Below are 25,415 nucleotides of genomic sequence, written 5' to 3'. Positions count from 1 at the left end.
GCCACATGACCCAGGAAGCTGTCTGTGGACAAATGCCCGCTCCCTTGGCCTGAAGCAAGATGAGTGCTGCACCCCATTGTCACATTTGACTTGACTAAACCACCCAGGGGTCTTTTATTGCTGCTACAGCAATGCTGCCCCTCCCAGCTGCAGGGGCATCATTTTCAGTTTTGCCTGGAGTGGCAAAACACCCTGGGCCTGTTGTCACCTGTGCTTTAGAGCTGCTAGGAAGGATTGTTGTTTGGCTACTAGTGTATGTGGATTCTGGAAAAATCAAACAATCTGTGGATACTCCACATTATCCTTTTGCTTGGGCTGCCTTTCCTCTACACACTGACTAACACCCTGTTCCTCTGGTTTAGACTTCATGTATTTGGAAGCTCTTCTTGATATTATCAAAAGGGAAGTGGTATAGGGGTGTGAATCATTCACTATATATATTACATTGCATTACACACACTCTCTATGTTCCTGAGAGTATGCGTTGCTGAAGACTACGTTTCCTGAAAGCTTTTTAGGTTTCCTTAATGAGGTCTCTGTTTCCTCCCCCCTAGGGACTTGGAAGAATTGGCAGAATGCCACTGTGCCATTGTGCAGTGAAGCACAGTGAATCAGACATGGAGGGGTGTCGTTTTTCACCTTCCGGAGGGCTGAGGGTATATCTTCACTGGAAGGGTGAGCAGGAGGAACAGTACCAGACCTATATGCAAGGGACTCCTTGTGCTGAAGAGATCTGCATCGATATTGCACAGAAGATTGGTAAGTGGCCCATGGGGCTTGTCTAGAGATATGTGGGAAACATGTAGCCCTTGCTGGAGAAGTGCCTCATGTTGTTTGATATCTATACAAAACCATTGGAATATGACATCCAGAGGCTTGGGCTGCAGTGGAGGAGCCTTGCAATTGGATTTGTATGGAGTTGTACTCCCCCAAAGGAGCAAGTTCACTGTTTGAGAGCCCTTCTGGACTCAACATTTTATGTGGAGGTATATGTGGTGGCTTCTGCCAGCTTAGGGTTGTAGCTGGTGTACCAGTCCTAACTAGAGAAGGCAGACCTTGCCTTGGTGACATCCAGTGACATCCAGTAATGATATATAGGCACTGCACTCTATGTGGGGCTGCCTTTAAAGATGGTTTGTTTCAAAATGCAACCTCTCAGATGCCAGTGGGGACGAGGCTGTGGGAACATGTGACATCATTCTTGTACGAGATGCACTGGTTGCTAGTGTATTTCTGAGCCCAATTTTAAGTGCTGCTGTTGATCATTGAAGCCCTAAATGACCAAGTTGTTAGAGCAGCTCCCATCACCTGTATGAACTTGCCTATGCGTTAAGAAAACCCCAGGGACCTCATTTATGTGCTCACCGCTGATACTAATTAGGTTGGCAGGTACGAGATAGGGCCTCCTTGGTGTTGGCCTCATGTCCGTGGCAGCATTTGAAACTCTCAGGACACTAGTCGCTTTTTGCGGCTCAGGAGTGCTCCCTTGTTACCAAATAGAGATTTCCTGTTGCAACTGCAATCTCCACAGCACCACCTGCTTGAGCAGGAGAGTGAGGGCAGCCTTCTTGACTGACCACAAAATCTGATAAGCTGTTACCAACTATTGAGCTTCTGGCATTCCCTTTCAGTCGTGGAACAATTTGTATACATAACAAACAAGCTGCTCTTTTACCACAGACTTAGTCCTTCTGTGTTAGCAAAACTCCACCCCCCACCAGGTTTCTGAAGGTTGTAGCAGCTGATTTTTCAGCCCACCCATTGTCACCTCTCCTCCAGAGCAGCTGCTTTTAAGTTCCTTTTAATGATGAGCATTTTCAGCTCTGCTTTTGGATCCTGGTGCATAGGAGAGGGATGCATTGGTGTCATTCCCCTTCTTCCTTCTCTTCCAGGCAATCATGTCCCCCACCCCCTTTTGCCACCTGATAGAGCGTCTAGTTCAATTTAAAGGCGCAAGAGAGAGAGGCTTGCTAGTATGGCTGATGATGTGGGAAGGGAATCAAGGAAGAGTGGAGGGGAGTGCTTTGTTGTCATCCTGTTTGTGGGCATTCCTTTCTTGCTTCAGTAATGAGGCGCTGGAAGGTTGCTTTATTTAGGAGGAATGCTCCTAGAACTATATTTCTACTGCCCCTCCCTTCTCTTCTCACAGCCCCTCTCCCAAATAATCTACTTTCCCATCTCCATTCCACAGTAGTTGCACATCTCTCCCTCCCTCCCAAATTTCTTTCAAGTTCAGCATCATGCTGGAATCTTCCCATTTAATTCTGCCTCCACACCCAGCACTTCCTTTCTCAGTAATTCTGCCAGTAGGTTAATAACTTTGGCTCTGATGTCTTCTCCCTCCTCTGGAATTAATTTGAGTCCTAAGCAGAACTCATTTTCTCTCAGCTCCATTAACTGAATTATCCAAACATTTTTCCATCTCTCTATTTGTCACTTCATTTTTTGTTTCTAAGGTCTCAACTTTATCATTTAATTATCCACAGTGAGCAGGGACCCTGAAGATTTCATCACCCCCTTCTCTTTCTTCTTTTCCTTTTCTTGTAAGCAGCATTCTGAATGTTGAAGTTTTTCTTGCTTCACTTTATTAGAATTTCTGTCTCTAAACAGCTTCTATCCCTTCAGCAATTTAACCTTGTTTTGGCAACAACATGAGATATGGCAAATTCCATTCTCAGGAATACAGTGTTAGCTGGCAAAGTAGCTTTCAATTACTTTAAACACTTTAGTCAAACAGTAAGAAAAAAATAAAAAGCTTGTCCCTTGTCCGTTTAAAACTTTCTCATTTCACACCATAAATCCAGCTTTTTGTCACTTTTATGATGACGTGAACAGCAGCTTGCTTGCCTTCTCCTTTATTACGGACAGCAGTTAACTCACCATGTGTTAGTTTTTGCTTTTTGCTAACAGACTCAGAAACTCTTTTAGGTTGTAAATTACCTCATTCTGAAGGGTAATTAAGAAAGGGAGGTAGTCTTGGTGCCCATAATAGGACTACAGGGCAAGAGATGAGCACCTCAGCAGTCCCCCGTTCCCATGAGGAGCAATCCCTTCTTTCCAGCATCTTTTCAGAAGTGAATAGGTGGTACCTAACACAATGGAAACTAACGCTGCCCAGGAACAGGCACATACCTCCATGTGTGGTGGGAATGTCCTAAAATCCAATTCTTTTGGACATCAATCATATAAGAAATATGCGAAATAACTAAGCAAGTATTAGACGTCACCCCAGAACTGGCCCTAATAAACATCTTCCAAGACAATAATGCCCACTCACAGCACAAAGAGCTCATAACCCACCTAACTCTCCACAACCAGAAACATCATAGCCAGACACTGGAGAGACCTGTCAGGAGTAAGCATAGACCAATGGTATCAAATAGTATGAGAAACAGCCTTATTAGAAAAATTAACCAACAAACTGAAACTGACACAGGGACAAATAGAAGATGATGCCTTCACCCCAATATGGTTACCCTTTATCAAATACACAGCCCCAAAAGACAATAACAAGAACCCTCCAACAGCATTTGAATCAATCTGGCTAAACTGATCCAAACACACACACCCCACTGACACATGAAAACAAAGTTCACCACAGCCAATCACAAACAAACAACCACACCCTAGGCCAACCCCAACCTCTCTCACCGCCAAAGGAATACAAGCGAATAGTAAAGAGAACCCACACAAGTGACGCTGACTCAAAACCCCACACATACAATAAGTAGAATAGACGCATCACCATTCCCCCTCCCCCTCTTTCCCCATTTTCTTACTAATGTAACACTAATGTCTCAACAAATGAAACTGATCTGTAGAAAATGTAACTTGAAAAAAGAGACATTGCACATAAACCAATAAATCTTTATTAAAAATTATTTTTAAAAAGAAAAGAACTGAAGCTGACAGCCAGACTTGTGTCTGGCTATCATCAAACATCACACTGTTATCACCATTGGTAAAGAACTGACAAAATACCTTCAGTCTGCTGTGATCCCTCCCCTGAAAGTCCCCAGGATAAAAGGATCTCTAATAAAAGGGCTAGAAAAGTACTTTGCAGGGGGATGAGTGGTATGTTGGATTTCCTGCAGCTCCTTACCACACACAGCTGTATAAATCTGCAGTTATATAAAAGAAGTGTGATAGATGACCATGGATTGCAAATTGCTTTACAGTCTGAAGCTGTTCAGCTAGGCTTAAAGCCTTGAGCATTCTGCCTGTTTGTTTTTTTAGCTTGGCAGGGCATTAATGCTTTGATCCAAACCTAGGAGTACCTTCACATTCATTACATTTTGGGGTAGACTTGTGGCATGCTTTGACTTTATAGAACAGTGGGATTTTATGAGCTTTGTTGCCCTTTTTATATTTGTGAATGTATTTGAGCTGAAGCCTAGTCCACACATTCAATGGAAGATAATGAGATCCCAAAACCCTGGTCCATTGGTCACCAGCTGTCAAGGGACTAGAAGAAACCACCCCTGCGACCATGACAGCATATACATTATACCATTGTGTAGATAGTAGACCACTTTGGAAGCCAACCTTAGCTGGAAAACAGGTTATAGATAAATGTTTTGAGGTAGAATAGACTGTACCACTTCAGACTGCAGGCAAAGGACCACATTTCTAACGCTCTCTGCAGATAGCCTCTTCCCCATAGTGCTAGTTTTCTAAACTGAAATCTTTTTTGCAGGTGTGCTAGTTCTTAATGCTGGGAGCTTTTTAAATCACCATCGGGATTTTTTTTAAAAAGGCACCTCACCTGCACATGTAGACCATGGGCCCCAGGAGCAAAGGAGTAAAATTTTATGTGCAGTTGGCTTCTGTTCCGTCCAGCACAGCAGCTGATGTATACGTACTTAAATATGCTTTAACTAAGGTTGCAGTGATGTTTGTGTGTGTCCATAACTTCTTCAGTGGAAGTTCAGAGCAGGAGGTCCTTTCTCTAAAAAGAAAGAAAGCATTTGTGTATGAGTGAATGCAACCTAATCCTGGGAATAGGAACCTCAGTTCTGCCTTTAGATGACATTAGGATGCAGTAAAGATAATGTTACAACTGACAAGGGTGCTTTCTTGGTTTCTTTTAGTATGCTATCTTATTTGTATTGACTGTTTCCCCAACCCCAGGCTCAGGGTTATCTCAGGGAAAGGGTCAGTTAGAAATTACTGCCTTTTAAGGCGTGACTATTGAGCTGTGCCCAATATAATGTCCTTCAACATTTCTTACTAAATCTTTTTGTCTTCCACAGGAATCACACCAATCTGCTTGAGCTTCTTTGCACTGTATGATCCACTGGCCAAATTATGGTTCCCTCCTAACCATGTGTTTGACATAGATAGTGGCATTAAGTTGATTCTGCATTTTCGGTTGAGGTAAGAACATCCTTTCCCCATGTGTTTCACCTTCACTTCTGTAGTTTTGGGATTAAATATTTATTGTCTTTACAACTGAGTGCTTGTAGAGCCCCCTGCCTAGCACCCATGAGCCCATGAAGATGCTTGAGCTTTCATTTAGATAGAAAGTTATGGAGCAAAATGTGCAGGTACCCTTCTAAGTGATTTCAGTGAAATGAGCCAACCTAGCTTCTCCTGCCTCTCAGTGATTTTAGCTGGTGAAGGAAGTCAGAACTGTGATTGATAAGCATTTAACTTGTGCATTTAACTGCTGTATCTCCACAATCAGGAATAGCGGGACATAACTTCCCATGGTAAACCTGAGATTGTGCAGGGGATGGGGAGAGAAGCAGGAATGATTGCACTCCCTCTAATTCTGTTATGCCCTGACCTCATTGCAGCCATATGTGACTGGTACCCATGGTGTCTCTGAAAATACAAAATGTGCCCATTGGTCTTGTAAGGTTGGTGGCCCCTGTTGTAGCAGGTACTGGGGAACATGCTGACCCCTGAATTATTAGGTCAATTGATCATAATTGGGTAGTGCTCAAAACTAATCAAGCAGCAGAAGCAGAAGCAGATTGACTTCCTTCTCTGTGATTTATGTCCAGAGCTCAGACAATATACTGTAAGCATATGCTTTATAAACAGTTCACACATTGTATTTGGTAATTAGATGTAAAAAATGCTTACATTGTAAAGAAGATCCTGTATCGGAATGCTCTCCACTCATAATGGTAATAGGCAGGTACCATTTTGCATAAAAGATACCTAGTTTAGTCAAGTCTGTGGCCCTGACAAGCTGAAGTAGTACTTGGGTTAATTTTGTTAGCACAGTTACACATGCTGAAACAAGGCATTCAGAATAAGCAGATTCATTGCTTCCTACTGGTTCTGAATGACCTTTATGAAGTAAGGACTTTTAACACATCAGAGAAATACCCAACCAGTGAGCATATTCTCAGTTTAGAGTTAGCAGCTTCTGCAGACGCTTGTGAAATAACTGGATAAATTTGGTCTCAACACCTGGATCACTATTGTAGCCCCGGTTGTGAGGGGTTCCATAAGATCAGTACTGTCACCCATGTTGTTCAGTATACATGTGTCAAACTGCTAGGTAGGAGAGGAGTATTACCACTATGTTTCCAAAGTCTTCAAATCCCTTTTGCCTGGATCTGCATACCTTTGGGGTCATCTCTTTCCCCCTGCGTTTGTGTAAAGTCAAGTCAGCCTTGGCAGGGATAATGGCTTTTTCATGGTGGTCCTGGGTCTGTGGAATGGCATCTTGGAAGAGATTTTGCAAATCACGGTCTTTGGTGTATTCAGAAGGGGCTACACATCATTCTTCAGAAAGATGTTTAGAAGACCGTGGATTTTGATATTTAACTGCTGCTTTTCATGTTCTAAAAACATTGGCACGAGCAGCATATAAATAATTTATTATTATTATTATTATTAGTGGGCATTTTATCTTTAGTTTCAAGGCCTACTTTTTAGGAAGTGGGGTACACAACAGCATTTTTTTTTGCAAGTTTTCTTACATATAATAAAGTAATTTTGCCCAGAGAAACCTACTTGTGCATAGCTATTTCTGAAAGCAGTGTAAGATTATTATATTCAAGAAATGTTCAGTAAGTCTCATTTATATAAATTCCATTAGGCCGAGCAGGTGTTTGCTTTATTACCCATAGAATATCCAAATGACTGAGTTATTGTTGTGTATTAAAATGTTTTTTCATGTAGTGTTTTGTATATTGAGATGCTGCTTTTGGGCATGTTGAATGGCAAGGCATGAATGCAAGACATCCTGCATTCATAATCATTAGTTGGCCCTTGTTCTGGAAGCATTAATTATGTCCACATTTGCCAGTAGTAGTGTCTTCCACTTTGAATTCAGAGTAGAATAATGGCACAGGACATAATACATTGATTTAATAATGGGGAAACACTTTGCGCCATTGCTGTTGGTGTCAAAATTAAATTGTTTTCTCTTTCCTCCTCAGCATACTTCCTCCCTCAAGTTATGTGAATCTGTGTCATGGTCAGTGTGGTTTGGCTACATAATTTAAAAGAGCTGGTTGTTTCTGCCAGAGAGCATGTGCAAATATAAAAAGAGCATCCTTTCTGCTGCACCACAGCAAGACTGGGATGTTTGAAAGTAGAGGGAGAGGTCTCAGCCTGGCCTCATTTCAACACTTCCCCAAATCCAATTTTTCATAAGTATCTGGAATGTTGATGCTCCTTGGGGCATCATAGACACTTTTAGAAAAGTAACCTCAGTAGGCCATGGTGACTGGTGCCCGTTGGAACTGGTAGGGTGACACCAGAGGAAATGACAGAAGGGGCCAATTCTAGTTTTGTTCCCATCCTCCCTGCTGAGTTCTACGAGGGTAATAACTGAGACTAAAGAGGGAGCTGGCAGTAAGAAAGCAGGCAGGTGGGGGCTGACTGAGGGAAGACTAGGCTTGGTTTAGCAGGACCCTGCTTGCCCCCCGGTGAACCAGCTTCCACCGCTAGTGGGGTATTCTTTTCTTCTCAGACTCCTTAACTGTGCAGTCCTAAGCATGTTTACTCAGAAGCAGGTTCCTCTAAGTTTAGTGAGATTTGCTTTCTAGTAAGTGCATCTAGGATTGTGATCTAGGTCTATTTGCTGTGTGTATTTTGGTACAAACTGTTGTAGATCCTTCAGACAGATTTGTGTGTGTCCAGCTGTGATCTGAGAAGGAAGTGGGTGGGAAGGAAGTGGGCAGGGTGCCTGGTACATCAATGAAGAGAACATCCTTCAGTTTGTGCCCTACTGCGAATGCTGAGCTGAGCTTGGGCTTTAGGTTCGCTTTTGTGTGGTGTCAAATGAATTGAACCAGCGCACACTGCTTTAACATTGGAGCAGTATTACCTTTTGACAGAACCTTTTGAGGAGATGTAGCTATGCTTATAAGTATTATAAGCTTGTTTCAATCAAATTTACCCTAGCAAGTTCATTTATCTTGAAACTCGTCGGTTTTCCTGTCTGGTGAATAAATTCTTTACTTCTTTACTACCCTGGAATCAATTTCATGAAGTCACACACCCACTCTCAAACCCATTCATATATCTAGCCTTTATTGGCATAATATATATACATATTAGTGTGTGTGCTGTATTTCCTGAACAAAATTTGCTTGCACATACATCTACAGGCAGCATCTTTGTTTTAACTCTTAAGTCAGCCCAGTTAGGTGGCCTTAGTTAATCTCTAGGAAGAGTGTCTAAATGGCTTCATAGTTCATGTACAATTTTACTTGCATCTACTGCTAGGATTTTAACTGTTTTTAATTGGCTTTAACTGTATTTATTAATAATTTTAATTCTTATAAAACGCCTTGAGGTTTTATTGCAATCACATGGTATATGAATTTTGTTAAACAAAATAAGTTATGATAGCTTCTATCATACTTGTTTAGAAAACAGATTTTCACTGCCGGCTGAAGTATCCCAGAACCTTGATACTGTTTGTCTCTAAAACATAAACAATAAAGAATTGCTCTAGCAATTGTAGCTAGCATTTATCCAGCACTGTTATTAAGTGCTGAAAACACTTTGCAGGCATGCTATCAGCAATCCTTGCATCAGCTATGTCAGGTGGGCCAGTATTATTTGTATACTGCTAATTAAGTCAGAGTGGTTTGCCAAAAGTTGCCCAGTGAGTTCATGGCTAGGTTGAGTCCTGCTTTTTATCACTCTGGTAAATCAGCTGTCACAAGATTATATTAAGCACAGTAAATTAGAATTTCTAGAGGGGCAGGGTTCGAAATTAGCAGGGCATTGGGCACATTTTGTGCCTAAAGATTCTTCATTTGCAAGCACCTCAAAAAGTCTGGGTGCCATTTTTTGTGCCTGGCTGACACTCAAGGCTTATTGAAATGTATGTATGTGCTTTGAAGCCTCAAAATATATGTTAAGGATAGACAATATGTTAAGGAGTTTAACATTAAAGAGTAGTGTTTTAAAAACTGAAACATGGTACCAATATTTTTATTGTAAACACCAAATTAAACGTATTAATAATTTCTGCTAAAATGTGATATTAATAATGTGTCACTTACATGAATCGCATATTAATTCATGCTTACCATAATAATAAAAAGTGTTTCCAATCCCCCCTCCAGTGGCCACTAGACATTCTGTTTTGGCACCCACAATCCAGGCCCCAGGAGCCATTTGGCTCCTAGCTTTTCAACCTAGTTTCTAACACTGTAGAGGGGGTAGCTATCTTAGTCTTGTTGTTTCTTAAAGACTAGCAAATTTATTGTGGCATAAGTTTTCATTGGTTGCAGTCTACTTCCTCAGATTAATTCAAGCATCTGATGAACTCTGTAACTCACAAAAGCTTATGCCATAATAAATGTGTACTTAATGTGCCGCAATCTTTTTTTCTTTTGGGTTTTTTTTTGGGGGGGGGTGGTTGGTTAAATTTTTTGTTTGTTTGTTAAGTTTAAAATATTAACAGTTGAACTATGTTATGTGCTGTGACCTGTACAGATGGTTTTCCGGTTTGCACTAACTACTATTTTCTCACTGAACTACAGGACAGTTGTTACAGACTTCTGTTCCTAGAACCATTGTTCTAATGGCTTTCTTGCCATGAAACATGTAAGAAAAATTCAAAAGCAGACTTACCACTGGTGAACAGGTTGAGTGACTCATTTCCTCCAGGTGATCAGACAGAGAAGCGCTTGGAAAGAGTTTGGCTTCCACACATTTCAGGCCGCTTATATGTCTCAAATAGCCTGGATGGGAAAGTGGCCTAACAAATTGTGAGCTAGTAAGCTTTTGTGAACTCATTAGCAAGGCATAGGTGCCATAAATTAGAGCTGGAAGAAGTAGAAGAGCACCTCTGATACATCAAGTAAGATGTGCATATTTTCTCTCTCTCAGGTATTATTTCCGAAACTGGCATGGGACAAATGAGAAGGAGCCAGCTGTCTGTCGCAGCCTCCATCGCACAAGTGACTCTGAGGACAAGTCACAGCAAGCAAGGGGCGAACAAGGCAGTGCCCTGCTGGATAAACCATCATTTGAGTATCTCTTTGAGCAAGTATGAAGCTTTGTTGATGTTGTTCTGTTCAGATTAAGCCTGTTATGTATCTGCCATCCCATCCTCCTTGGACTGTCCAAAGAGGTTTCCATCCTTCTTCCTTAAAATTAAGTTTCCTTGGGATTCCATGGCTTCATCTGGCAAACTTAGATATCTCTTCAGTTGCACTTTCAAAGCCATAAAGGCCAACTCCATGCTATACAGCTGTTTCATCCATCTCCCCTGACAGCCTGGGCAATCTAGACTGCAGCATGCCTCAGGCAGAGAAGAGGTACATCACAGTGAAGTGCACACAAAAGAAATAACTCTATATGTCAGTCACTTGGAGCCTAAGTGTCTGTCGAATAGCTCAGGGTGTAAATAGCAATTCAGGAGGATGAAATTACTTACACAAAAAATGTAAGTAAGGAAGCAGGAGTAGATAAAAGCTGTTGAGGTTACTGATGACATCAACAGACTCTAAGCCAGCACAAGGGAAGTGATGAAATGGGGCATGTGGGGGTGGGGAGATTAGTAGACTTCTCAGCTTTCCCCCTCCCTTTGAGGAAATGTGATGCAGATAGTCAATTCTTATATTCTAGATCTGTCTTCAGAGAGGTGCAAGCCAGCCAAATGAGCCACATTCCACCAAGGAAGGAGAAACCTCTTTCTCATAGCTATTAGGCAGCCTGATTCCACCTCATATACTGTATGGTGTCCTAATACACCTCATATACTGTATCAAGCCCTAAATTTTGGAAGAACTGGATGAGATAAGATGGAAAAGTTTATTTCCCTCCCTTTTACACAACTGCTAGTAGTGTTGCCTACATGAGACGGCAGGTTGGATCCCTGACATCATTTGAGTTCAGCTCTCCAGTAGCTCAACTGAAGAGCCAAAAGAGAGACTGATTTGGGACCTGTTAGCTTGGTAATGTACCTCCATAATTTTCATTCTTTTTCTTCCCAGGGGAAATACGACTTCGTTAACGACATTGCCTCTCTAAAAGACCTACACACTGAACAGGAGATTCACCAGTTTAAAAATGAGAGCCTGGGGATGGCTGTCCTCCACCTGTGTCACATTGCACTTAAGAGAGGAATCTCCCTTGAAGAAGTGACAGAGAGAACCAGGTGAATTATTGTGGGAATGGGACAAGTAGTTGTGTTTATGGTGTGCTTCCCAATCCAGTCATCCCAAAGTGCTTTGCAGGGGGTTGTTGGTATGTTCTCTCCCCCCCATCTTCACTTGAAGTGCGGCATTGATACACATGGGGATACACATGGGGGGTGGTCCCGCTTACTGTCTTGGTTTCTCTTGCAGCTTCAAGGAGTGCATCCCCCGTTCTTTTTGTCGGCAGATTCAGCAAAACAATTATCTGACCAAATTCCGCATGAGGAATGTTTTTAAGAAGTTCTTGCAACGTTTCCAGCGACATACAATGAGCTCTGGCAAGCTGACGGAACAGGACATCATGTATAAGTACCTGGCGACCTTGGAGAACCTGGCCCCGCGTTTTGGGAGTGAGTTCTTCATGGTCCTCTCACTGGAAACTGTTTCAGAGGGTGAGAAGGTGCCACTTTACATCAATGGTGGGCACACACATCTGGAGAACTCCCATTCCCCTCCTCTCAGTGACAGGCTTGCCACACATGAGGTTCTGGTCACAGGCACAGATGGCATTCAGTGGCGTCCCATCTCTGCTGAGGTATGTTCACTTGTGAGTTCATCACCACCTATTGTCATCAGTAACAAGCTCTCCATCCCTGGGCACTGGAACTCCACTTCCTGGATTGGAAAGCCATGTTGAGTACTAAACTTTATTTGCCACAATACATTAATTTTGCTCTGGCTTTTAGCTCACTTCTCAGGGGATCCGGGCAAGTAATAAACAGTAAATGAAAAGCCCAAGTTACCAATAGTTAAGCCAGGAAGTTGGGTCAACCCAAGCTGAATTGCAGTTATAGCTTTCCTGTACTAGAACAGGATTCACAAAAGGATGCGGGGTGGGAATTAGGTTACCGGTTCAAAATATAGGTCTGAATAAACTGAACCTGACATGGTTAGTAAACCTTAACCATGATGAAGCAGATGTGAAACTTAAGTTTAGAAGGGTTTTACACATTTTGAGTTGTCTTGACTAATTTGTCCCTTTCGATAAGCAATTTCCAGGGTGCAAAGCTGCACATTGTGGCTGTTGCTATCCAACCAAAAGCTATTTCTGCCATCACTCTTGCTTTTGCTTTGACTTTGGAGGCAGGGATCATCTCATCCTGACGTGTGTTTCGCTTCAGAGGCACTTCAAAAGAAACCTGAGGACCTTGGGCTGAACTTTTGATCTCTGACTTAAAATACGTGCTCACCAGTGGTGAACAAGTGCACTGTGATTGACCAAATAGTTGAAAATAAGTAGGCTAGTTGACTGGTTGCCTCTGATTGGATAGCAGCCAGAAGCTTCAGTCTTCAACCTGACTCAGCCTTCGAAGACACACTTTGAAGAGCAAGTTTTTCAGAACAGCGAAGAGAGTGTATTAGTAGCAATAAAAATTTTTCACTAAATGCCACCACAGTGCATGCCATTCTGTGGGCTTTTACACTGTTGATACCAAAGTCATGCCAGGTAAATCTTAGATGTGGTAATTGAACATAAGCATAGAGGAAGGTTCTTTAAGAATGCTGGACCTGAGTCGTTTAGGGCTCTGGCACCATTAATTGAGGTTTAAAGTCACTACAGAATCGGTGGAGATTGTGGAGCACTGGCAAATGTGCTCCCAGTGACTCAAGGTAAGCCACAGCAGTTTGTAGCCACAGAATCTGCTTCTTGGGAACTTGAACCTCCTGCCAGAAACATCTCTAAATCAGAAACTCAGGGTGGTATCCAGTGCAAGGATTTCAGCTTGCGCAATAGAGTTTTCCCCTTGCACAGTTCTTTTGTGTAGCCAGAAGTCCTTGCGCTAGTGGAAGTACTCTGTTGGATACCACCTCAGCTATATTACAGCAGCATAAAATGGTGGGACAAATGAATTCCTTCATGGGTATTATGCCACTGTTGCTATTCTGGACATCCTCACTCTCCAAACTCTCCAAACTACCCACCTAGCTACGTGCACGCTGCTTCTCAGCAGTAGAACAGCCAAAAAAGATTCAGAGGCTGGGAAATATTCAGCTTCTGGAAAATGCTGGTCAACTGTCGTAGGAGCCAGCAGCAAGCACATTTGGCAAACAGCAGAGAGAAACAAGGTACGCAGCTCAATTCAGCCAGCAGCTCTTTTATTAGTGTCAACACAGAAGCACATGAGCTGTTGCCCAAAGTGGCTAGCTCCTCGCATCCTGACTATTTTCTATGTCAGTGTTTCTCAACCAGTGTGCCTCCAGATGTTTTGGGACTACAACTCCCATCATTCCTGACCACTGGTCTTGCTAGCTAAGGATGATGGGAGTTGTAGTCCCAAAACATCTGGAGGCACACTGGTTGAGAAACACTGTTCTATGTCTCAGACCTCTCCCTCTGCCTACGGTGAGTCCCAAGGGACCCTCTTTGTTTTTGCCTGGTTTTCTGTTCTGTTACGTGCAGTAATTGTCTTGTTTTAGAGGTGAACAGTGGGACTGGCAGGCTGTCAGCTGGTGCTGATGTTGCCTCTATTAAACCTGATTCCTGTCCTTGCTCAGGGCTGGGGCTTCTGCGTGTTTCCTCCTGTTCCTCACCCTCCTGACTCCCGGCTTCCAGTATTTCCCAGTCCTTCTCCTCTGCGGGTTGCCCTGTTTCCCACCACCATAAACCTGAGTCCAAACTGTTCTCTCCTGCACTTTCCCTGGAGCCTCTTGGGCAGGCAGTCTCCGCCACTCCTCTTCTAGCCAGTTCTTGACATCAGCCAAACCTTGCATGTTCACTGTGTGTATAGCATGTGCCCTAAAATCCTCAAAGCTCAGTAGTGGGATAATTTGTTTTTCTCCCTCTTTCAACCCTGAAACTGCCTTTGGAGTGTAGACATAGCTACCTGTGTGTTGGTTGGTGGGGCAAAGGATCCAGGCTTGCTCTTGCCGCAGCAAGGCTGCAGTGCTGGTTTGCATATTGGTGTGACGGTCTTGGAGCTTGGGCTCTTAGCTCTGTCTTTCTTTTGCAGAGATTGGAAAGCCATCCCCACAGAGGTTATTTGGGAAAGAAGGCCAGGACTAAAGACCACAAGCAGCCTTACCAGCCAATGGAACGACGTGAATCCAAATGGGTACACTTCTGTGACTTCCAGGAGATCACACACATTGTTATCAAAGACTGCAGAGTCAGCATCCACCGTCAAGACAATAAGTGCCTGGTAGGTGGGAATGTGTCCCTCTGGTACTCACCTAGATTCCTTTACAATTACTTCTGTGAACTGTTGGTGACTGACCAAGAACGAGGCCTTTGGGTCATAGCAGATAGCTGAATTACGCCAATTCAGTGTGTAGCAGCCATGGAAAAGGCAAATTCCATTACAGTGGACCCTCCGGATATGAACTTAATTCGTTCCAGGGGTCCGTCCGTACCCCGAAAAGTCCGCAACATGAGGCGCCGCATGTGCGCAGGGCAAAACCCGGAAGTATAGAGTTCCGGGTTTGCCGCTTTCGCAACCCAAAAGCTACGTTACTCGAAGGTAAGGTAAGCTGAGGGTCCACTGTACTAGGGTTTGTTAGGAAAGGGATTGAAAAATAAAGCTTGCAATATCATGCTTTTATACAAATCTGTGGTGCAACTTCACTTGTAATATTGTGTAAAGTTCTGGTTGCCTCACCTCGAAAGGGATCTGTCCGAGTTGGAAAAGGTTCAGAAAAGGGCAATGAAAATGATCAAGGTATGAAAAAAGCAGATAAGGAGAAATTTTTGTCCCTCTCTCACAGTACTAGAACTCAGGGACATCGAATGAAGCTAAATGTTGGAAGATTGAGGACAGATGAAAGTAGTTCTTCATACAGTGCATAAAGAGGATCAGACAGATTCTTGGAGGCTAAGGCTACAAGCTACCACTACAAGCCATAGTATTTATGTTATACCCCCAGTATGTTTCTAAATACCAGTGGCTGGGGAATCACGTGTAGAGAGTGCTTTTGTGCTCATTTCCTGTTTGTGGGCTTCCCAGAGACATCTGGTTGGCCACTGAGATCAGACTACAAATTCTGTGCAAATGAAATCACAAAGGTGCATACTCAGTGCTGCTAGGCTAGAACTAGACATTGGGGATATACACATACATTTGGTTCGCTTCCCCCCCCCCCCAATGTCCTGGTGTCACAACAGTATATTCAAGTAATTTACAGTGGTACCTTGGTTGTCGAACTTAATCTGTTCCAAACCATTCAAAAACCAAGGCGCGGCTTCCAATTGGCTACCGGAGCTTCCTGCACTCAATGGAAGCTGCGGAAACTGCACCGGATGTTCGACTTCCATAAAACAGTTGCAAACTGGAACACTCACTTCCATGTTTGCGGCGTTAGGGAGCCAATTTGTTCAGGAGCCAAGCCATTTGAGAACCAAGGTACCACTGTACAAAAAAGACAAAACGGTAAAATTGCCACAAATAAAAATTAGCAATAATTTAATACTTTTGAAAAGTTAAAACAATAATAGTCTAAAACCAGATTAAAACACACAACAACTTTCTAAACTTGCAAATGCCAAAAAAGTACGTAGAGTGAAGGCACCTGCCTTATAGCAATAGGCAGGGAGTTAGTTCCAAAGTATAGGTGCTGCCTACAAATGTGAAGCGGGTATGATGTGGTACCTGAAACAGTGCCAATGCCACAGATCAGAGTGGCTGAGTAGGCATATATGGTATAAGGCAATCTCATAGGATTGCCATCTTTTTCCAATGGAAAATTCCCCCAGAGCATTCAGGAACATATTGGGTTCCATCAGTTTCTGAGGGCGGGTTATCCCACCACCCTTACATGTGATGGATGGGTCTGTTCAGTGTTGCTTTGTGTGGCTGATCTGCAACTTCTAGAGACCCTTTTAGAAACAATAAGTTCAGCTGGGTAGGTTGATTAGCTCTGTTCAGTTGTAGATCACCTTCTTTGCATGCAGAAGGTCCCAGGTTCAGTGTCCAGCAACTCCAAGAAGGATTGGTGGAGACGCTTGTCGGACAACCTGGAGAGCTGCTTGCCAGTCAGTGCATTCTATGGAATGCAATTTATAAGAAATAGAAATAAATTTTTTTAAAAAACATACAGCATCTAGCACAGCACATTGCTATTGCTACAACAGGCAGTAAAATCATTAAGTGGTCTTTCAAGACCATCAGCAATTTTCAAGTGGTACATGGAAAAACCAGTCTGGAAAACACTGGCTTAAAGCACTGTAGCTTCCCAAGGGCCTTCAGCCCAGCATTGTGGCCCAGGACTAATGCTTAATGACTGTGCTTTCAAAAAAATTTCTATCTAGGATATGACTCTTTCATCCTACGAAGCTGCCCTCTCCTTGATTTCACTGGTAGATGGTTATTTCAGATTGACAGCTGACTCTAACCATTACCTGTGTCATGAAGTAGCTCCGCCACGGTTGGTTATGAGCATTCAGAATGGTATCCACGGACCCATGCAGTAAGTGATCTCTGCTTAAGCCATTCAACGTTTTCTTCTCAAAACTTGGTTTGGGACAGGGGTCTCCACAGGCCATGTCTAAAATGTTTTCTTTTCCTAGTGAAGAATTTATTATGGCTAAACTGAAGCGAGAAGAACAGGAGGATGGCCTGTACGTCCTTCGCTGGAGTGTCCTTGATTATAATCGATTGATCTTGTCGGTATTGAGGAGAGGCCAGGTGAGATTTGTGGGAGTGGCTGAGGTCTGTTTTAATTCTATAGGGTTGTGTAAAGCAACTTCTCCCCCCCCCCTTCCCCTGTGCACCCCTTAAATAGTTTCTGAGTTTTCTTTCAGCAGGGAGAGGAGAGGCAGGGAAGTTGTTTCACTTGCACATTTATTTCGTTGAAATAAAATTATTTTGTCCTTGATGCTTTGTGAATGACCCTTTTCCAAGTACGAGTTATGTAGCTCTTGATTCTGAGCAGGGTGATCAAAGGCTTGGTGGGCCTTTATGTTCAATCTGTGCTAGGCTACTGGCAGTATATTGTCCAACCAATTTCATACAAAGAAATAAAGATAATGGAAAGCCACTGGGGGAACAGGACTGAGGTTCTTGTGTCTGGTGTACGTCCACAAAATGGAATTGAGCAGATGAAAAATGAAAGCTGATAAGCAGCTGTAAGACATGGTTGCTCAGATTGGTTTTGTGTGATGTCTGCATTGATTCACAGAGTATGCTTTATGGTTTCATTAATAAGTCAACTAAGATTGCTGACTCTAGTTAATATAATATTATTATATTGTTTCCAAAAAGGTTTGGAGGTTGTTGTTGGGAAACTCTGTAACGTACCCATGGCTCACCACTTAAGGACCATTACTGCAGGCAAACACCAGAGTTGTTATTTGCAAATCTGTGAGCACTTTTAATGAACTCTTAAGATCATTAATGCAATTGAATGAGCATTTCTTTTAACAAATTATAGCACTTTGTTATAATGCAGTCTGTACATTATTATATTTGATATAAGGCAAACTGAAAACCATTAAAAATAGATTGGGTTTTATCCAGAGTGCAGCCTACCAAAAATGCTCCTCAGAAGGTCAAGGGACCCTGCTGAATGGGGTGGGTTCATAGCAAGGGGCTTGAGGTGGAGGGGAGAGATCCCCGGAAATCAGGTAGATGCAGCTTTTGCAGCTGGAAGCTGTGCTTGTAGAAAGTGATTTGGTCTGAAACAGCTGTGCTCATGCTTTTCACGAAGATTGAAGGAGTAAGAAGCATGTTCCTGTGGTCTGCTGACTTTCGATCATTGGGACAAATAGGGGAGTGTAAAGTTTGAAACCCCTGTGAGTGGGACGGGCATTTGGGGAGAGATGTGTTCCATGGTCTGCATATTTGAAGCAATGCTGCTGGTTGCTTATGTAGGCTAATGTCCGGCTCTTACTCTTTCTCGTGCTTCTTGTTTGCCACAGTCCTTCCAGAGCCAGGGTGCCACAAGCTGCAAACAGTTCCGAATCCAGAAGAAGGGGAATTCCTTTGTGCTAGAAGGCTGGGAGCAAGTGTTTCCAAGCATCCAAGAACTGATGAATGCTCTTAAAGACTGTACTCTGAGATCTGGAAATGAGATCTTCATTTTACGGAGGGGTTCTCTCCCAAAGCCAGGAGGTATAAGCCAAGAATTGTAAAGACTGTTCCTTTTACAGTGACATGGTGATATTCTCCCAAAGATAATCTGGCTACATGAATATAGAGAGAGAAGAGGTGAATCTGCTACACAGCATAGGGCCTTTTTCTTACCACAAGACCTGTAATTGTTTAGCATTTTGCTGCATATCTAGCAGTTCAGGGGATTCAGGTGTTGTCCAAGGCATAATTACTGCTGAAGTTGCAGCTTTTTAAAACCACAGTCATGAATAATGTAGACCAGACTTTAAACAGGAGTATGTGGCCACATTAAGATGGTGGGTACATGGTGGGTACTTAACCAGAATTAAGCACTATCTACACTGAGAGTACTATTGGATATAAAGGGAAGCAGCATCCCTAATCTGCATTTTTTACTGTAGGTTAAGAACAGGCATCCCCAAACTGCGGCCCTCCAGATGTTTTGGCCTACAACTCCCATGATCCCTAGCTAACAGGACCAGTGGTCGGGGAAGATGGGAATTGTAGTCCAAAACATCTGGAGGGCCAAAGTTTGGGGATGCCTGGTTAAGAATAAACTCGGACCTTAAATATACTTCGCTTGCCTGATCTAGGTATAAAATCAACATTTATAATTGAAAGAACTAGCAAACACAAACCTTGGGCTTGTGTTCTTCTCCAACTCTAATGGGAGAATAGCTAAAGCTTCTAGTCAGGGTTTCGTGTTGATATGTTTTAATTGCATTTTCTCATTTCACATGAATACAGGAAACTGGTTTGTACAAACTATAACTAGTGAAGAAACTGGGATATCAAACTAGGATTAACCTGTGGTTTAATACCATGGTTCTTAACTATGGTTTTAATAAACCACAGTTTTCTGTGGAAACTGAGGCTTGTTTTTATGTCTGAATCAGGCCACTGTGTGAGAACATAACCAGGGTAGCCCCTATTCTTTCTTGCCGTGTTGTTTTACAGAAGTAAAACCTTTCTGTTAGTTGTGTGAATACTTAAGGTACAGGTAAAGGGACCCCTGACCATTAGGTCCAGTCGTGACCGACTCTGGGGTTGCGTGCTCATCTCGCATTATTGGCCGAGGTCATGTGGCCAGCATGACAAAGCCACTTCTGGCAAACCAGAGCAGCACATGGAAACACCGTTTACCTTCCCGCTGTAGTGGTTCCTATTTATCTACTTGCATTTTGACGTGCTTTCAAACTGCTAGGTTGGCAGGAGCTGGGACCAAGCAACGGGAGCTCACCCTGTCACAGGGATTCGAACCGCCGACCTTCTGATCAGCAAGCCCTAGGCTCAGTGGTTTAACCCACAGCGCCACTTACCTCTTATTTAATGAGCAAGAATCGCCTGAGCTTTTCAGGTTCTTTACTTTACTTTGGGCCAGCTTTAAGAAACCCTAAGAAACCCCATCAGCAGGGTTACACAGGGCTTCTGCTTGTGCAGTAGGGCTTCCTCTCCCCCTTCCCACCTCCTGAAATTGGCTCTGGGTGGGGGCAGGAGAACCCCCAGAACAGCACACGGTGAAAGAGAGGGGATCTGGCAGGCTGCAGTGCTTCTGCAGTGGAACATTAAATTCCACCCAGTGTCTTGAAAAAGGTGCTAATTTAGCAACAAGATGTTGACAGAAAGAAGCTGTATTCAGGGAGGAATGCTGATTAAACTCACTTAGGGAATTCCTTAAATTAAAACCTCTTAACTCTCAATCGGTTGCAGCATGCAGTTACTGATTATTATACCCTCCCATATACAAGTCTCTGTTTGTGAACAAATTTGCGGAAAACTTTCTTAGAAATGTCTGCTTTTCTGTTCTGTTTGTTTTTTAGTGTGCTTTTGTAGATCTGATCTTTGGGACTAATCTCTCTTCTACAGAGATCTCAGACCTGCTGATCACACGAAAAGTGAAGGACAGCACCCGACAAATTCTGAACTTGACGCAGCTGAGCTTCCATCAGATCCGAAAGAATGAGATCACTCAGGTCGCCACTGTTGTCTTGTGACTTTTGTGGGGGATGAAGGTTTAGGATTATAAAGGTGTATCAACCTGGAAAGGACCTAACATTCTCTTTTTGTGCAAGGAACTTTAATCCCAAGTCTTCTGACCATGCAGTATGCTAATTTTGATGTAATGCCAAACTAAGGCTTAGGAACCTATTGGACAAGTGGCTTAGATGCTGCTCATGTGTCTAGTCTCATGGCTTTCAGTATGAGTTTTATGCCTTCCAGGGGGTGGAAATTGACTTCTCTGTGTGCCTAACAAGCATTGCTGGAAGACAGAAGTTGGTTTTACTGTTATATAACAGAGCTATGAATCCTGTCTTTAGTTCTAGTTGGAGTGAAAGATTCACAGGAAACCATGGTGGGTTATAGGACTGGGATGTGGTGTATTGTTTAGGGCTTTTTGTTGTTACTGTTACTGATATTATTTTTGCAGCTTTGTTTTAAGATCTTATAATGTGGAAATTGTTCAATTTGGTTGTGTACATTTTGATGTTTTTTTATTTATTGTTTGTGACTAGTTTTGTTATGTTTGTAAATCTTTCCATCTTGTAAGCTGCCTTGAGCATGATTTTAACTATGGAAAGGTGGCATAGAAATCAAATGATGATGATAACACATACATGTCTTAAATCTCCTTCAGAGAGCTCACCTTGGACAAGGGACGTGCACCAACATTTATGATGGAGTGCTGCACGTATGCGGTGCAGCTAATGGTGATGACGAGACGGAATACTACTCTACCGAGCAGAACAACAACAATCGTGAGATGCATGTAGTACTCAAAGTGCTTGACCCTAGCCACAGGGACATTGTCCTGGTGAGTTGTTACTGGCAGCTATCTATCTCAAGAGACAGTGGGGTGTGCCTCCTGGCAGGGGAAGAAATCAAACCAGTGCATTAGTAGCACCAAAGTTACCTCCCCAAGGTGCAAGCCTGGGTGGTGGTGGTGGGGTGGGGCTCCTGGGCTGCTCAGACAACAAGACCCCCTCTCAACCTCACTGATGTGGTCTAAAGGAAAGCAGAGCAAATGCGTTTGGCACCAGGTTCGCTGCAGGAGTTGCCAGAAGGAGCCGTACAAGGCACCATCCAACTGTCTTAGGGACTCCACTCTGGATTTGAGAAGGGTTTACTCCAGGCTTCCTCAACCTCGGCCCTCCAGATGTTTAGGCCTACAACTCCCATGATCCCTAGTTAGCAGGACCAGTGGTCAGAGATGATGGAAATTCTAGTCTCAAAATATCTGGAGGGCCGAGGTTGAGGAAGCCTGGTTTACTCCTTAGCATTTTCTTCTTCTGAAGATGTCCTGCAAGGCAGTGGAGTGTTAGGATCAGAGTTTTCCTGCTCCTAGATGTGCTACCTTCCCAGGTTGACAAGCCCCATCTGTGCAGAAGCCATCTTTTTTTTACCATTGGACCCACATTGCTCTCGTTCGCTCAATCCACCAGAGCCTGTCTTTGCATTCAGGAGAATGCCAAGGGTTTGAGACCCATCAGCTACCCTCACCTGGTTTAGCTGGCCAGTCAAAGCCGTTCCCAGTGTGTGGCTGCTGTCGCATGCTGACAGCTCCTAGGAGCCACAGGTAAGAGCTGAGTGTAGGGTGAGGACCAAAGGTGGAGAAACTACTCCAGAAAGAGCACAATGTGTCCCCCACCAGAGATAGTACCCCTCCCCATACACCCCTTTCTAATAAGCAATTTGGAAAGAGAAACTGAGTAGGCATCTTGAAACTAGCAGGGGAGCCAATAGGCGTCCTAGCTGTCTACTTGTATGGAATGTGTCTACCTGTATGGAGTGGTAAGGGGAAGCTCTAGGGCAGGCATGTCAAACATGCGGCCCTCCAGATGTTTTGGCCTACAACTCCCATGATCCCTAGCTAGCAAGACCAGTGGTTGGGGAAGATGGGAATTGTAGTCCAAAACATCTGGAGGGCCGCATGTTTAACATGCCTACTCTAGGGGGTTAATGGCAGGAGGGTTGGCGAGTGGAGCAAACGGGTTCATTTCCCAATTTGTCTATATAGTCCTTTGGATAATGAACTCTTAGGAGAAAACATGTTCTTGTCAAATGTGATGATCAGTGCACTGGCAATCAGTTTTTAAGTTTACTTATTTTATTATTTAGTTACATTTCCCCCTTTTGTTCCCAGAATTGCTACCTCCTTTTGCTAAAACAATATAATTACAGCAGTATGATTCTAAAAAAAAAAAAGCAAATGCAAGATACATTTTGAACCAGAACATGTCTCTAGCTAGCTTTATTTTTTAGAAAATGTTTGTTTATGAAGTTTATTTGTCTTGATGGCAAATGCAAATGGCAGAGAAATTAACTGCACAACACTGGAAAAGGTAGCAAGAGCTGCAGAATTGTTATTGGGCTGGGAATCCAATCAGTAGCTGCTGGAATCCTGGTCCTGTGCTAGGATTGAAGTGCCCCAGTTATGTTCCTTGGATAACAATTCTCATGTGACGGCCTCCCATCTGTCCTCTGCAGGCATTCTTTGAAACAGCCAGTCTGATGAGCCAGGTCTCCCACATCCACTTGGCTTTTGTGCACGGGGTTTGTGTAAGGGGCTTAGAGAGTGAGTATGAACTGCTTTCTGTATTTCTGTTGCGTGGCTTCTCCTTGTATAGCTCACTGAGATGTAATTGTCTTGTGTTCTCAGCTGCCCTACATGTTTCACTATTTTATTCTTATGGTCCTGCAGCTTTTTATTGTTTGAGAAATACCTTGTGTTTCATTTTATATTTGGGGAAACAGTGTCCGACTGCCACCCACTTATCCATGTTTAATCATGTCTTGACAGATTACTTCGGAAAACAGTTGCCTGTGGTTCATCTTCCTTTTGTGGTTGTCTTAGATCTATGAGAGCAACCAAAATAGCCCTTTCCCATTTCCATTCATGTTCTTCAGCCAATATGTTACCCACTGCTGAGAAGCAGCAATACTAAACCTATATTGTTTTTGGATTATCACATTTCTTCCTTTTCCTGCTTTCAGATATAATGGTGGAAGAGTACATTGAGCATGGGCCCCTGGATGTCTTCTTGCGGAAAAACAAAGGGCGGATAACGGTGGGCTGGAAATTCACTGTTGCTGCACAGTTAGCAAGTGCCCTGAGTTACTTGGTAAGTCTCCTTAGAAGGGTTTGGAGCCGACCTTCTGGAAGTGTCAGATCTTCACTATAAGTGTATACCACCTTATACCACGTCAGTTGCCAGGGCTTCCCCCTGACGCAGGGATGTGGCGTCTTGATGAGAGTGTTGCTTAGACTGTGTTCCTTCCCTTACCTCCCAGAACTTCAGTTCTCTTGGGGAGAATAATAACCATGAATCTAAACCTACCTTGTAAATTATGACATTGGAAACCACCTTGCTTGGGAGAAGCAAGAGGGGCAGAACTGTACACTGTGGATTAACTTAGAATCCCACAACCGGATCGATAAGGATAACAGAACAGGAGATGGTTATCCATGGTCAAACCATTTGGGGCTTGTCAGTTTTTGGGATCCTGCTTTGAAGCAAGAATTCAGAGTTTCATGCTTTTTGACCCCTTCTGAGCCTGTGATTCTCAGGCTTGAAGTGCCTGAATCAGCCAGAGGCAGCAGCACTTGCAGTTCAAGGTTGCTTTCCCTGGTGTTTAGGCAGGGCAGGGGCGGCAGCATAGAGACATGGACAGTAGACCAGATTTTTTAAAAGAACTTTTAAGGTTTGGCAAGGAACTGACTACAGACCCAGTAAGCTTTCTGCTTTTTGCTAAGTGATCCCCTTGGAGAAAGGAATGACACAATGGATCAACAGCCAAGTTGCAAGTAGGCATGTTAAAGACTTCTCACAGACTACCTTTCTGCATTTATTTAAACAGGAAGGCAAAAACCTGGTGCATGGCAGCGTATGTGCCAAGAACATCCTGTTGGCCAGGAAAGGTTTGGAAGATGGCTTGATGCCCTTCATTAAGCTCAGCGACCCTGGAGTCAGCTTTGCTGTGCTCTCCCAAGAAGGTAGACCCTCCCCTTCAGAGGGCTTTTTCCCTTTTCACATTCGCTTTCATTGGAGGTGCATGGTTTTGGGGTTGAGCGGAGGGAATTAATTTGGACACAGTGTCCATGTTTGCGTATCGCAGGAGGTAGGTCATGGTGTATAGTTTGCTGTGAGGGAGCATTGTGCTTGACACCATTCCCTGGCAGCAGCTCCACATCCCATCTCCAAAAGCAGCTACTTCAGAAGTAGCAGGTGTGGGTGGGTGTCTGTTTAAAGAAAGGGAATGCCTGCCTGCTTGCCTGCCTGTGACCTGCTTCCAATGTCGGACAGCTGCAATTACAAGTATTATGCCACATCTCTTGCTAACCATTTACTCAGTTCATTTATAAAACTAGAAAGTCACTGTATATCATTCAGTGATACACAATAAGCCCGCAACTTGCACCCTTTTCACTTGTGCTGATTCAGATTTACTCGTACCATTTTTTTAAAAAAATAAAAAGTGGGTTCCGAAAAAATTGAATTTGGGAATCTGAACTTCTATTGAACCAAATGCAATTCGATTATATACAATTTTTTGCTTTAGGCGCAATCCCTGCAACGCAACCCCCGTGCAAGTTGCAGGCTTACTCTGTTACCCAAACACGACAGAAAACAATATAGACAGCCTAAAAGCCCGTGGCAGCATGAGTCACTTTTTTTTTTTTTGCAGCATTGTTTCTAATATGTGAGGAATCTGCCCTCCATTTATTGGTCTATTCAACTTCTTCAGC

The 25,415-nt window shown here is 43.3% G+C and overlaps 1 protein-coding gene across 7 annotated transcripts in view; it reads left to right on the top strand.

The window, feature by feature from the left end:
* Positions 1 to 25,415, top strand: part of TYK2 (tyrosine kinase 2) — a 47,396-nt gene that overhangs the window by 7,446 nt on the left and 14,535 nt on the right. For all 7 annotated transcript variants that reach the window (XM_035140392.3, XM_088658663.1, XM_060268794.2 and 4 more), the window contains 14 exons: positions 555 to 759; positions 5,253 to 5,376; positions 10,315 to 10,474; positions 11,424 to 11,587; positions 11,778 to 12,162; positions 14,579 to 14,767; positions 16,870 to 17,027; positions 17,128 to 17,245; positions 18,478 to 18,670; positions 20,537 to 20,643; positions 21,306 to 21,482; positions 23,156 to 23,243; positions 23,663 to 23,790; positions 24,527 to 24,662. In XM_035140392.3, coding sequence (XP_034996283.1) covers positions 576 to 759; positions 5,253 to 5,376; positions 10,315 to 10,474; positions 11,424 to 11,587; positions 11,778 to 12,162; positions 14,579 to 14,767; positions 16,870 to 17,027; positions 17,128 to 17,245; positions 18,478 to 18,670; positions 20,537 to 20,643; positions 21,306 to 21,482; positions 23,156 to 23,243; positions 23,663 to 23,790; positions 24,527 to 24,662 — 2,311 coding nt within the window. In that variant the 5' untranslated portion in view covers positions 555 to 575. The remainder of the gene's footprint in view (positions 1 to 554; positions 760 to 5,252; positions 5,377 to 10,314; positions 10,475 to 11,423; positions 11,588 to 11,777; positions 12,163 to 14,578; positions 14,768 to 16,869; positions 17,028 to 17,127; positions 17,246 to 18,477; positions 18,671 to 20,536; positions 20,644 to 21,305; positions 21,483 to 23,155; positions 23,244 to 23,662; positions 23,791 to 24,526; positions 24,663 to 25,415) is intronic.

This window comes from Zootoca vivipara, chromosome 15, assembly GCF_965207765.1.
Source record: "Zootoca vivipara chromosome 15, rZooViv2.hap1.1, whole genome shotgun sequence".
NCBI lineage: Eukaryota > Metazoa > Chordata > Lepidosauria > Squamata > Lacertidae > Zootoca > Zootoca vivipara.
This window is presented reverse-complemented; position numbering and strand designations above follow the sequence as displayed.